General features: G+C 32.2%; 1 protein-coding gene across 1 annotated transcript; it reads right to left on the minus strand.

Annotated features, from left to right (window-relative positions):
- Nucleotides 1–97: 97 nt before the first annotated feature.
- On the minus strand, nt 98–1517 carry LOC115888246. Its single transcript, XM_030907909.1, has one exon. The coding sequence runs from the start codon at nt 1462–1464 to the stop codon at nt 169–171; it is 1296 nt and encodes a 431-aa protein (XP_030763769.1). The 5' UTR covers nt 1465–1517; the 3' UTR covers nt 98–168.
- Between the last annotated feature and the right edge of the window lie 13550 nt (nt 1518–15067).

Here is a 15067-nt window from a genome sequence, read left to right on the forward strand (position 1 = left end):
TTAAGTGTAATATATTTATATATTAAATCAGAGAGATAAGTATAAAAAATATTATCGTGAATAGAAAACGAAAATGAACGAAAAAGATAGGTAGGTATTAATATTAATAACTTTCTATTTTTTTTTATTTAAACAAACATGTACAAAACAATTTTACAATAAATATATTTATGATAACTGAGAACCACCAGTTGGTTTAGTGTGAACATCGGGAGGTACATAGCTCTCATCAATCTTCTTAGGCTTCTTTTTGGGACCAAAATACCTCTTTGGATAGAATATTGTCTTCTTATCAATTGCAAGGTCAATTTTCTCTTCGTTATCGAAGAACCACAATTTTTCCTCTTTTCGTTCCATCGCTTTCTTAAGATCTTGAATATTTTTAAGCCTCTTTGCTGTGGTTAACCTAACAGTTTGTTCCTCGATAGCCTTGGCTCGTTCCTCTTCCCACGCTTTGAAGACTTTGCACTGCTCACTTATATCACTTTCGGATGTTTGCTGGTATGCTTTATTAACATTTTCAATTAATAGTTTTGGAACATTAACAGATTCAGTTTGTAATTCATTTACTGTACTTTTTAATTCATTATCGTTGGGAACTAGATCTAATATTTCTTTATATAGAGGAGTTTTTACATCTGAACATTTTGAATTAACAAGATCTTTTTTTCCAAATAAGGCCATACCGAGAATATAAAAACTTTGATGAAGAGGGTCGTTTTCTTTTTTACTGATCATTGCTAAGGTTTTTCCAACTATTTTTTGTGGGTCTTTTAAATCGAAATGCTCATCATCATAAGGATTTCTCAAATATTTAACTCGAACTTTTACTTCTTCCTCAGGCTCTTCCGGTACTGTCGGTTCGATCCAGCCTTCCGGATTTAACAGATAGTTGTAACAATGTAGTAAACTAAAAGCGCATACAAGGGGGTGCTCAAACTCTTCCTGTAACATAAACAAACTGGCTATTAGTGCTCCATTAGCGTACTGCTTCGATTTCCAGAAAGTGTCCATTAACAAGTTTCCCGTGTAATTGTCTATGAATAAACCATAATTCAAACGGTCGTCTAGAGCAATTATAAGATCCTGAACTCGGTCAAACTTTAAAAGATTACGTACGATGGCATGGCTGGTGGAATCGAGCGTGTTCGAGCTGTCCGCTGTGAGCCTCAATTTATGAACTAAATCGAGCATTTCGTCGACATATACGTCGCTAGGGATCGAATTAACAAAAATATCAACATCTATAGCACTTATCTGTTTAGTTCGCTGATATCTGTGGTCTAAATCGTGATACAAATCTTCGGCAACTACCTTCTGTAAAATAGGATTCTGAAGGCGGTGTTCCCATACTTCGTTACAGTAATACGCCGGACTTAAGAAAGTTCTTAACGAGTGGTGTTTAGAGTATCCAAATGGATTTAAAATCTGCCTTTTAGGAAAAATCCTTACTATTTTAAACATCGCTCCACCTTGAACGAAAATAATAATTGAGGTGAGGTTGGTTTGTTATTCTTCTTCCTCTTATTTTCCTCTGGCATTAATTTCCATCATATATAACTTGTGGCGGTAGAGATATTCCCCTATATCTCTGGCTGCATTATAATCACGGAGGAAAAGCGGTGGAAAACGAGTGGGGCGGCGAGGGGGTTGCCACAGCTGTCAGCTCAGTCAGCTGTTGCCTTGAATTTCTTTTTTCATTTTGTCATTTGAGCATTTTTCCCAAAATTTAATGTTTTTCATCGATAATTTGAATGTTTTTCTATTACAGAAACGTTAAAAACCATGGTGTCGTGTGCTGTACACAGTTGTCGGAGTAGGACAGGTATCAACTTGAAGGAACTCACCGAAGTAACATTTCACAGGTAACGTAAACAGTGGACAGGTCCGTAAGGTGCGATTTTCTAGCGGATAGCGGGTTTCGACACCCGCACATCCGCGGCTCGCCGTACAGTGTACCTATTCTTGACCACTCGCATCTTCAAATATCGCTCACATCTCTGAAAAATCCATATAACAATAAACGTGATACGCAAAGCTGCGAATGATGTCAAGAATAGGTACTAGGGGCTTCGGTGAACTATCCTGACACACGATTTTTCTTAGAAAATGAAGTTTATGTTACCTTAAAATGAACTTCTTGGATTCTTTGACTAAAATCTGGGGTCCGGTGAACTATCCTGACACACGATTTTTGCATTTTTATTTTATTTATCAAAAAGTAACCATTTTTAGTAGTAGTTTTAAATTGAAATAAATGGAGATTATGCACAGAATTTTAAAATATTTTAATTTAATTTTAGTAGTTTTTGACACATATTTGACGTTATGGAGAATTTTAACGCTTGATTTAACATGACAGCGACAAAAGGAAAAGCAATGTTGCCAGTTCCACTGAATTTTCTTTTTCTGTTTTTTATTTTTATTATGAAAAAATAGCCATTAATAATAAAAATGCGTTGATAATGTGTGAATGGGAAAACTAAAAAAAAAAGAAGAGGGAAACGAAAGCAACCAAAACACGCTTACGTGTTTTGGTTGAAAACACGCTTACAGCGTGTTTTCTTTGCTTTGGTGGCTTCCAGCTTACAGCGTGTTTTCATTGCTAGAGCTATAAGGACTTAGTCAGGACTAAGGTAAGGACATTGAGAAATAAAACAGCAATTCAAGCAAATAAAATGCTTTATTAAGTACACCACTGCATTAATACACGCTTTTTAACAAACTGATATGACTTATCAAACATCGTTTACTTAAAAATAGACTTGAAAAAACCACTTAAATAATAATAAATAGATATAAAATATGAGATTAACGAACAAGATTGAGGGAGGAGATCAATCGAAGGGGTCTTGAGGATAATGCGGCTCCAAAATTGACCCCTCCCTTTAAAAACCGTCGCCCACCGTCCACAATGGAGCCAGTGGCGTTTCTAGAAGGTTCAAAAGACTCGTTGAGGATATTTTTGCTCTTCCAGAAACCTCGCTTCCCGTTAATATTAGTACGTTAGACAGTGGGTTACATATATGTTACAATTAATTAATCAAAATAAAATTAATTAATTGTAATGTTAATTCAAATTGACTCGAATATACTACTGACTAGGCACACTTATTTTTATATATAATATGTATATAACAAGAAACCGTCCTATATGAAAAAATAGAAACTTCCCATTCAATAAAAATAAAACAAATAATGAAAAAAACGGCGCGGACCCAATATGGCCGCGCTCTGTCAACCGCTCACTTTTTTTATAATTTTTAAAAATACATTTTTTATTATATCATTACAACATATAAATTATCAAGATATTTTAACAGGACCAACAGTGTATACATGGAATGCTATTTAGCCAGATAATGTGCTTCGTATGTCTGTTTCAACATTAATATTACAAAATAAACTTTTTTATACATATAATAAGGTCGTAAGATTGGCGTAAAAGTAAGTCAAGAGGATTGTTAGAATTCAGTTTGACAAGAGACACGATTTTATAGTCAAAATCACTCATTACATATTAATAATTTTGTAAATTTGATAACACTAAATAAAAAATTTCGTCTCTTAATAAAGAATAGATCCATATATACAGGGGGAGTCTAAACTAAATGCAAATATTTTCAGGGCTGGTTCAAATAAGTCTGGTTCAACTAACTGGTTTTCAAATAAGTCCAAAATAACCGAGCTATATATTCAAATTTGAAAATTAAAAGAAATATTTATTTTTAAAAAATTTTGAGAGCCACCGAATTTTTCTGTATTTGCATCCGTTTTAGTGCCGTAACCATAGAGTAATGCCATAACCATGGTAATATCAGGGATTAAGAAATTATACTTTGGGAAAGTTTGTGGTGAACAGGCAGTTCTAAAAAGTTTTCTAAAATATACAGGAAAATTTAAAAGAAAAAGCACTTTCTTTTTCTTGCGACGAAACCTCATAGACGTTGTTCCTGGCGTCGAAATATATTATACTACCCCCAAAAATATTTACATTTATTTAAGACTCGCCTTGTATATCGTAGGATTAAATCTTCATGTCCTGCATTCAATTTTTTGCCTTAATTTAAAAAAAAATCATTATATTTATTTGAAAAGTTATAAAATGGCTGAAATAATTAAATTTAAAAAGACTACAGTTAAAACTAGGCACACGAATTATATAATTATCGAGAAAATTACGACAATAAAGTATTTTTCTACCTTTGTAAGGTTAGCTTTCTTATCAAACCAAAGTTTTTTCATTGCCTACTTGACTTTTCTTTAACTCTACCATACGACATCGTCCTAGAGAGGAAAAATAAATGCAATGGGACCGCAAACACCGGAAAACACAACTTAAACGTGTATGCTCCCACGGGACGGCAGTTTCGATTATGTTTCTTATCCCTGATGAATATTTTGTGATTTTCCCGGATTTGGCAGGCGGAAACGATGATTCTCTTAGTTAAAACTTAGTTCTAAAACATTAGATGCGCAAGAAACGATTTATTACACAAACAAAACGCGATAAATATATAAAGGTCGGGATCCGTATTTTTGATCTTACTGTCTTTAAATTATTAAATTAATTATAGTGTTATTTTTACAAAGGTTAAAATATCGTTCCTGTAGTTTTGCTTACGTCTAGAATCTAAGATGCGTAATAAATCATTTATTACGCTAAAAATACAATAATAATCTTTTACGGTTAGGTCCCTCATTTCCGATCATAATATCTTTAGAATAAAAAATCAATATACCTGCTGTTATTTTAATGAAAAACATATTAAGTCGCCAAGTACACTATAAGACCATAAACAATTATGTAAAGACAGTATGTTCAGAAATTAAGGACCTATCTTTTTTTGTCGCTTTTTATGTGTAATAAGTCGTTTATTTGGATGAAATGAAACCGTACCGGGGCGCAAGCGGGATAGGAATCAGGAACAATGGTCCTCCAAAGGTTAATAATAATAGTAATAATTAGTTCTACGATTAGTTAACATTAGCGGAATACCGCTAACCACTTCCAAGCATGGCGCCCACCGGAAGAAGAAACTACGGAAGTTTTTCCAACTATTTGTCTTTGGTCCCACAAGACACACCATTTTATTCTATTTTTTTAGTACAACAACATTTTGATTCAACAACTTTTTTTTTGCAGAAAATATTTTGAGATAGATCAGTTGCCAACAAGGGTGTGATGGAATTATCAACGCGATTTTTTCGATTCTTTTATTGTCCACCGCCTTGTGCGGGGTTGCCGGATCGTCAATGTTTCCTTAGATTTAGGGAAAAATAAAGCTTGCAGTAGACGTTAAAAAACAACGGTATATCTGGCTATGGTATACTGCTTTGTATACGTATGTTTAAAAATTAAGTTACTGATATATTTCTCTAAATTTAGGGAAAATCTAATAACATCGGCAGCCCTTATCGAGTGTGCATCCTCATCAAAACCTGAAGAAAGCGCATGCTGTAGGCCACTACGAAACAGTTTCAAATTCCAATCGATACTAATTTTTATGTAATCAACAAACGTACAGCACAAAAATATATATTACAATATATTGCCTTTATATCATTTTTTTTTCATTTTTTGCTAAGATTAAACAACTTCAAGTTCAGTCTTAATAGTTTAAGAAAAATCAGCCGACTACACGGTGCAAAAAGTAGCATGTCGATACTAGCGTTCTAAGGGGTAGGGACGTGTAAAAGTATCGACGTAACAAAATATCGATATTTCGGTAATTTATATATCGAAAAAAGTTAAGTATCGATAAAATAATCAAATCGATACTTTTTCACTACATCCCTAATAAGAAGAATTGTACATTAAGCACCACCATATCATCTCAGAGACAGCGAATATAGGTATTACAAAGTTACTTTATTGGCTATTTTAGATCTGTTGTCACATATAAATGCATCATCAAAATAAAAAATATACCTATAAAAACAAAATTGGAGTGAAATTGTTGTGAAGTGATTCTTCTGAGACACTCTGTATATATACCTTTCTAACTCATATTTTTGAAAAAAAATAGGAATTCACCATTAACTGAAAATCCATTTTAATGATGTTTTTTATAAATGACACAGTTTAATAAAAATTTGGGAGGAAAAAAACATTTTCTTCTCACTTTGCTATCATGGGGAACTGTGCAATTAACAACTTATTTACACTTTTTAACGATTTCTCTCCAGCAAACACGTATAACAAGTACTACATATTATATCATATACATGGTCACGTGGAAAAATAAATATCTTTATACTTATTAATATCTTAAAAAACTATTTCTAAGGAAAATTGGCCGACGAAAATCATTATTTTTCGGGGGAAAACGTAAAAATCGCGTGCTTGCCAGAATTATCGACGCTTACTTCATAGAAAAAAAAACTTCTTCAAAAATTACAAGGAAAATGTTATCAATACTGTACGATTCAAGATAAAATTATATCCAAATATAATAGAAACAAAATCTATTGAATATTAAGACATAATTTTTACTTGAGAATTTTCTCGATATCTACGGTTTGGATATGTCAACTGTCTGTATTTTTGACAGTTCAGAAAGAGAGAACAGTAATGAACAGTTTAGAGGTTTTTTTAACAGATCAACCAATAAGTAGCAATGCCCGATGACAGGTGGCGTTAAAGGAATTTGACATTACCTACTGTCGTGAATTGTCATCTGTCAAACGAAGAAGTAGTAAGTAGTAAATTATAAACCAATTCCTAAGGAGGGTTTATTTGAAACTCAATTTCTTGATAATGTTAGATGAAAAAAAACTTGCTTATTGATTGATCGTTGTCTATAATGCATCTTTTATAACTAGACATGTTTATCAAACTTTTCAAGATTCAAATTTTCAAGTTATCAAATTCATACCTAAAAAACCTCAGATTACAAATCGGAGAAGGGTTAGAGAATACTGAACGCTATTATCACCGTTATCGTCATAAACACCAGAAAAAAAAGCAACGCAAGCCTCTATATACATGTATCTAACGTATACACACGTAGGCGTACTAAATAACAAATAAGAAGCACATTATTTGGAGAAGTGCGCAGCGTAGGCGCGCAGCCGCGACGGGCTACAAAAGGGAGGAGCGTTGCGGATATGTGTCACTTTTTCAGAGAAGGGGTGGGGATAAAATCTATGACACGTAACACGTAACCTATCGTTATTCTTAATAGTAATATTAATAATTATTATTAGTAGTAATGTTATAAAATGCGTGTGATATCTATATGATGGCAGGAACCAGAACGGACAAAGCAGCTAAGACGCTATCGAAAAAAGGCGTGTTTTTGGTCCGCGATAGATAAAATGGCCTCCACAAAATAGGATAGTGTTAGAATAATATACAGGAGAGTTAAGAGCTTTTTTATAGTAAAATTGAGAATTATTTACTCTATTAGGGACGTATGACATGTATCAAACTTTTAAAGTATCGATGTTTTGAATCGATATTTTCAATGCGATACTAAAAGCTAGATGACACTGTTATTATATTGGTATTAACATCCCTAAACATTTTAGAGTACCGTGATTGCTGACAAATATCTTAAATAATTGTTACTTAAATGTCAGCAGTATAAAAAAGTTGTTTTTATGTAATCTGTGAATTACCACATTGGCAGCATTGTTGAAAGTGTTCTTGGCTGCAATTATAAAAAATATATGCACTTATATTTGAATTTCCCGCCTCAAAGCAGATACAAAATTGTGGCATTTGTTTGGGAGTTAAAAAAATACTTTTTCGCATCTTACTCATTCTTATACATATTTTGACAAAGTTAAAGACGAAAAAAGCTTTAATTTTTGCAATATTCATAAAACCTAATTAATGATTTCAGAAATTTAACCCTCAAAATTGTTCTAACGCACATCCTGAATGATGTGAATGCCATTTGGTCATATAACGAGGACCAATTCTGAGTATTCTGCGTCAAGAATCGCGAGTTTCTTCAAACATGCTGGCCCTTAAATTGCGCAGGCTTACGAAAGCGCCATCTTTTAAGCGGAGACACACCTGAAACTGTCACAGCGCTTTTAGGTTATGTTTACTGGGAAAACACTATTTTAAACCACCAATCGGTAGTAAAAGCTCGTTTTTTAGTCCTACTTACAAACATTTAACAGTTTTAACAGCACAAAGATATTGACTAGTCGTTAAGTTACTTAATTCTTAAATACTATCGAGAAATTCAAGCCTCAACTTTTTTGAGAACAACAATTGCTTTCTTAAGATAATTAATTATATAGTCGATATCGTACATGTACTTAGATCTATTTTATTTTATAACAATTAGAAAAAAAACTTTCTTAAAAATTACCCTCAAAAAATAAAGGAGAGGAAAAAAAAGTATTTTTATCACTAGTTTCAAAAATAGTATAAATTGTTTTTTAGGCTTATATAGTTTTGTCCCTACAAGTTATCTTATTGGTCCCTATAATATTCAATAGAAATGAACATAATGTTTCCATAATAACAACATCAATCGATAATAATAAAATTTTAAAGAGAAATATAAAATACATAAAAAGGCGGGTATAAATAATAGATTAATATAAAACAAGAAAGCATAAAATGCAATTCCCTGTTGCATTATTCAATTGCCGGCAATGTCAAATCATTATGCATTTAAATTCATTGTAATGTCACTTAAAGGATTGCTTTAACAATCTTTGCCTTGCTTTAAATGCTAAAGAAAAATGTAGCAATGTAGCTAATAGAAAAGGTATTTTAGTTGTCCAACATTAATTAAATGCAAATAATAACATAATAAAGATTTTAAGGCTTCCATACACATATTCCCATTCGTAGTCAATTTCAGACTTAATTTACGGGGGACGTTGATAAGTAAAAGATATTAATGCATACGAGGGACGTTTAAAAAGTATGTATTTTTATTTTGGTATTATTCACATCAAAATAAACTAAAATAAACATAATATGATAGTGTTGAAAGCAATTATTGCATTTTTTGGGAAAATCCAGCTTTTGCTACAAAAATGACTGTTTAGAAGTAATCACGAATTATCCGAGGTGTATGGTCGCCTTTAAAATTTATATTCGACCCAGTGGCGTCCTTATTTCTTCAAACTTACACTATATCAAATATATTATATAAAAACAAATATCAGTACCCACGATGACTAGATGCATTGATATAAAAATATAACACGAAACACATAAATAACTAGACTGTGATAATTTCAGGAGTTGTCTGACAAAAATCGAATAAAAAATGACGGCGCCTCCGCCCCGACGCCAGTGCAGTAGAAAAAAAGGTGCTCGGGCCTCGAAAAACTCGAAATTGCGACGCTAAAGGTGCGTGCGGCTTTTTTCACAACAATTAAACACTTAATATACTCGTATATCAGTCCTAACAAACACCTAAGGCTATGTATACCATTTGAACGGCAAAACTAAACGTGCGGGATGCGAAAATTTGGTAACCGGAGGTTGAGATTCATTGAGTTTCATCCTCGGCACCGTCTCACTCACTTAGCTGCGGCGTTAACCCGGAGAGTTAGTTACATTATTGCTAGAAAATCTCGTAATCACTGCAGTGACAGTTATGACAGAAATGAGACATTTTAGGAATATTCTACTTATTTTATAATTTCTAGGTTTATTTTAATTGGTCAGTTATGTCTCATACAATATTAGATTTGAAATTTCAGTTTTAATATTATCAACTATGTAAACAGCAAATTTTTATAAATAACCTACATGAGAATAGAATATTCCATAAATGTGTTATCCCTATAAACAATTCTTCCACAACTTCCTTTTGTGTTTTCGCAAGCGTTTGTCATACACTTAGCAACATCAATTAAAACAACAAACAATCTACGTTTGGCACTTGCGCATATACGTCAAATAAATTCGTATTGCTTTCAGTAAATATCAACAATATGTTTGTTCGTTTTTCGTAAGCCACGTGACGTGATGGGTTACACTTGGTAACGGTGGTTTCGCGCTTGCGCTTTGGTATCTATAATCAACCATTGGTGAAACAAAAAATTGAAGAGGGGGAGTGTATGATCATCATCTCTATCCTTTATGTATTTGACATTGACAGACCTAACGTTTCATTCGACGTCTACTTTTTTTTACTTATTTTGAGTCAAAACGTGTGGTTGTGGATTTCTTAGCAATGATTCTGTAAATGTTGTAAAATTGATTTTTGAAAAACGATGTTGCGTTAGGCTTAGAAATATAATTTCGATACTCCAGTTTATTGTTTTTTGAAATTTTCAAATTTCACAGCATTATAATTAATTTTAAAGAAAAACACTTTTATCAAAATAGATTGTCAATAAAGGAAGCTCATTTTTAAGATGGAAAATATTAAAAAAGTATTCTTTGAATATTTTAATTTTTTGAGAAAAAAAAAACAGAATCATTGCTAATTAAATTAAAAAAATATACAGGGTGAGTCATAAATAAGTGCAAATATTTTTAGGGGTAGTATATTCCAACCCCATAAACACGTTTATGAGGGTTTTTCTCAAAAAATTATTTTGAAAATCTGGAATTTTTTGGAATTTTTTTTAGATTTTAGTTAAAAAACATAATTTCATTTAAACATAGTAGATTAAATTTACAAGAAAGAAAACCCAGGAAAGATCCAGTGGTTCTCAAAATTTAAACAATTTTTTTTTAATTTCAAAGTAGGATAAAGGTGTACGCGCACTGAATCGGTACCAGTCCTGGCGAGAAACGGCGAGGGCGGTGACTCGACTATCGTAGATAGGTAGAGGTAGGAATCTGGCCCCTACAGGCCGAAATGTTTTAGTGGACGCCGGCGCCGTCTATAGGTACTATATGTTAGGGGAAATGTCAGTCAACCACTTCCCTTTAAAAACATCGACCAATGAAAATCTTCTTCAGGTGAGGCATGCTCAGTTAAATGAATATCCGGGTGAAATAGACTTATGCAGAATTCCATATTGTTCTTTCACTGTTTGGGCTTCACTTTTTGGAGATTAGGCTGAGTATATTTGCTAAAAAGTAATACGTATATGGGTCCGATCCGATGCAGTGCGCGCCTCCGTAACTCGGTTATTATAGTCTTATTTGAAAAGAGATCTACCAGACACAATTGCACTTATTTAAGACTCACCCTGTATACATTTCTGCTGATATTTTTAATGTTGATAAGATAAATATTTATTGGATCGAATACCACGCAAGCTGGACATCATAATTCTTTTTATTTTTCGTTGTGTCTAAGCGCACGTTAACGTATACCATATTATAATATTTTATTTTTTTACAGCTGTTTTAATTTTTTTATTTTTTTGTAGCTGTTGGTAATAGCAATCAAAACACGCCGTAGGCGTATTTTGGTTGCGTTGATTACTCTCTAGGGCTATATTTTTTGTTTAAATTGCACGCGAAATACCCGTTTCGCGTGTACCGAAGTTTTATTTTTAGTATACGTTAACGTGCCCCTAGACACAACGTTTATTTTTTCCTGTTTCTGTGTTTGTTTTTATATATCGGCAATCAAACGGACCACACCCCTCCGGGCATCCGTTTATCACGTACAAAGCACAAAAATACCATTATGTATCTATAGAATATATCATAATATATATCTTAATTTATTTTTTTGATATAAAACGACTAGAATACATACGAGAGCAAAACATGGCCGGCGCCAGCCGACAAGCGACAGGGAGAGATAAAACCGCGTAACAATCAAAAAACACAGTAATATTATTCATAGAGTTCATCTCTTTTTCTCGATAATCCGACATTTCGAGGCTCAACAGAAATTTAACCCCTTAAAAAGACAACCAGTATAATTATGTCTGTCACCCCTAAAACGCTAGATTATCATTTTTTTACTTTTTTTTCGTTCGAGTCTTTAAATTCTACTGCACAACAATTATTTGTTTTGTTTATTTACTTTTTTGTCTGCTTTGGTGTTTTTCGTTTCGAGCATGGTTCGGCAGAAGGAAGCGCCCGTTTCCGATCCATAACTACGCAAAACTTCGATATCGATAAGTAGGAAAAATATCGATACATTGTCCCAGCCCTATTTTTTTCTCCAAATCATTTTTAGAGATATTTATATTATATTATAATACTAGAGATTAGAGATGGATGTAGCATGTTGATATAAAAATATCGATATATTATACCCATCCTTAATAGAAAGATGGAAAATAAAAAATTTAGATATTTTTCGTACTTATTTTTCTGAAGTTTCTGTAACTTTATCACTGTGTAAAATGGAATGTATCAAATATGTTATAAACGACCTAACAAGTGCACACTATAAAAACCTAAAATTCAACCATACAAAAATTATTACCGCGACGTAAGTCTTTATACTGCGCCAGAGTTTTTTCATTCATTATCCATTTAACTTTTTTTAAACTTTGCTTAAACAACATCTATTTATTGTGGAATAATATATACAAATATATTTAACAAGTATAGGATTGTTGTTTGGTCACAGCGCCTCAATAACATCAACGTTAACTCTGGCCCGGTATAAACGACTCACTCTGTATATTCGGTGTAGTTTTCGTTACGTAATACTAATAACCAACGTTTGGGAAATTCAGTCTGAAAAAATATAGTTTTAATATATTTAACTGTATTCAACAAGTTTCTAAATTTTGTGTTTGTTTCAAAAAGTTTAAATAAAACTTGAAGATTTAGATCAACATGCGATCAACGCAAAAATATAACTAGTTGAGCTATGAAACAACATTTTGATTAAACTTTACTCTATTAACAATAATTAATTGATTCTGTATTTTCTTGGACATTTTCACATTTTTTTTGTGTTTTAAGTTCAGTTTTATTATCATTTCATAGCTCTTAAAGTATGTATCTGCCAAAGGAACATAATATTATATTCAATAAGATATTATATACAGGGTGACCAGTGTTCCATCAGGTTTTCTATTAGAGCCTTTTAATCCAACATTTTTAGAAATTCGCTACAGGTTTTAGAATACACGAATTCAACTTACCTATCGTAAAATTTTATATAAAATAAATAATTTGATTTTTGAAAGTTTGTTTTTTTGCGATGAAATTTGCCAAATTTTGCCATTATTTTGTAATTTTGGTAGATACATACTAATTACTTTAAGTTTTTTTGTATATTTTTGGAGATTTATACAAAAAACTATCTCTCTCTAACCTACACCGAACGAATTTTTCTACATATCACTAGCCTGACAGAAACAAAATAAAACTAATCCAGAAAAAATAACAGAAGAATAAAAAAACGACAAAAATACAAACCAAGCGCTAGTTCTTCAAAACGTTTAGTTTTTTGATTTCAGAAATGTTTGATTTTTTAGGAAGTCTTTACTGAATAAGTTACAGATCGAAAATGGATAAGATTATGATGTATGCAGTGAAACACCAAAAATGATCACACAAACAAAAAAAGTCGTTTTTGTTAAAATATGCTCTATAATAATAATAAATTTATTTTTCTTCCTGCAGTGTAATTGAATTAAAATTTATTACTTGTTTATTTTACTAAACACCTAGACGCAATTAATCTAAATTAATTTAAATTTATTAGTTTTCTAAAATAGTGGCAAGAATAAACAAGTTTTTTAAAAAAAATATTTTGATTTAAAGCCGTTCTAAGTTTATTTTTAATACTAAAATTGCTTTAGGAAAATATTACTTACAAAAATTAGTCTTTTTTGTTGTTGATTTCATTACGTTTTCACAGATTCAGAGATTTTAACTTAACTTTTGCATTTATTTAAGTTATATTATTCTAAATTACAAAACTAGGATATTCATTAAAAACGACTTTTTTGTGTGAACGTGATCACAGAGCGTGTTCACTTCAAGTTTCAGTGAAATTCCGGTTTTGGGAAGGCATTTCCTTTAATCACAGTCTGTTTTTATAGTAGGGATGGCACAGATATTAAATATATCGATATATTGAATCATAGAACATACTTTTTTACAATTATTGGTGTCCTGGAACCTTCATTTGAAAATAGTGAGGTAAGTGTTCGATGCATTTATATCGATATATTTAAAACGTCGATTCGTTTAGCCATCCCTAGTTGAGAGAGGTTCTGTTCTAGACCGGAATGAGTGGACTATGCAATAACAGTGCAAGAACAACGTCGCTTATCTACTTATCAACATGAGCAAATCCACAAAAACAGGGACACAGAGGAAACATGGAGTAGGATCAGGATTCGAGGACATAAGCTCTTTGGAAAGGTGTGTGTAAAGTACTAATACTGACATAGTAAAAAAATACAAAAATAGTCGATTTAAAATTCGAATAGTGCTGTTGCCAGTTAAAGAAGGAATTAGTGATGAGCTTGGCTAAAAGAAATACATTTACAGCAATGTTGATTTACAGTAATGAATCATTACTGTATATCAAATATAATTTGATAACAGTATGTAACATCCACAATATATGCGACGTTGTCAAATTTTCACAAATTCTTTTTTTACAGCAAATTTTAGGCACTGTTGCCAAACTTCCCAAGTTTCTTTTTTTCCTCTGAAAATGTTTCTTGAACGTATTTTTTTCCTATAGCCATGAGCTCACCACCAATAAGGGAAGGAGAGTAGATTTTTTTCGTTCCTTTCTTTAAAAGGGGAAGGAAGAGGTTCATGGTGCGCAAAAAGCTACATCTATATACACGATCCACCTGAAGAAATCTGTTCCCTAGAGTAATTGACATGAAAGTTAACGTAACATTACAAGATGGCGGCGAAAAAGAGTGGGAGGACTTGTTTGTGCGCAAGTGTTGCCACTTCCCCCACTGCCAAAATCGCCTAACACATCACTAGAATCGTTACACCAGAAGAAATGTGTTGTTGTATCAGTCTTACCGAAAAAAGTTTTTTTTGTTTTTAAACCTTTCATACACTTTTTTTAATTATTTTAGTTTTTAGGTGTCATCAACTGACGTCTTTGACATTTTTAATAGTTCGCTACACGAAAAAACAGAGTTTTTTTTTCATCTACCTGGTTAAAAATTCAAAAATCTCGTCTTTGGAACTCTATTAGAGAAAAATTAGTATTGACTTTTTTGTTTAGTA

Source organism: Sitophilus oryzae, unplaced genomic scaffold, assembly GCF_002938485.1.
Source record: "Sitophilus oryzae breed Bouriz unplaced genomic scaffold, Soryzae_2.0 scaffold_690_pilon_pilon, whole genome shotgun sequence".
NCBI lineage: Eukaryota > Metazoa > Arthropoda > Insecta > Coleoptera > Curculionidae > Sitophilus > Sitophilus oryzae.

What these genes read in the sequence shown, in the direction of transcription:
- LOC115888246 (XM_030907909.1), bottom strand. Translation starts at nt 1,464, where the DNA reads ATGTTTAAAATAGTAAGGATTTTTCCTAAAAGGCAGATTTTAAATCCA.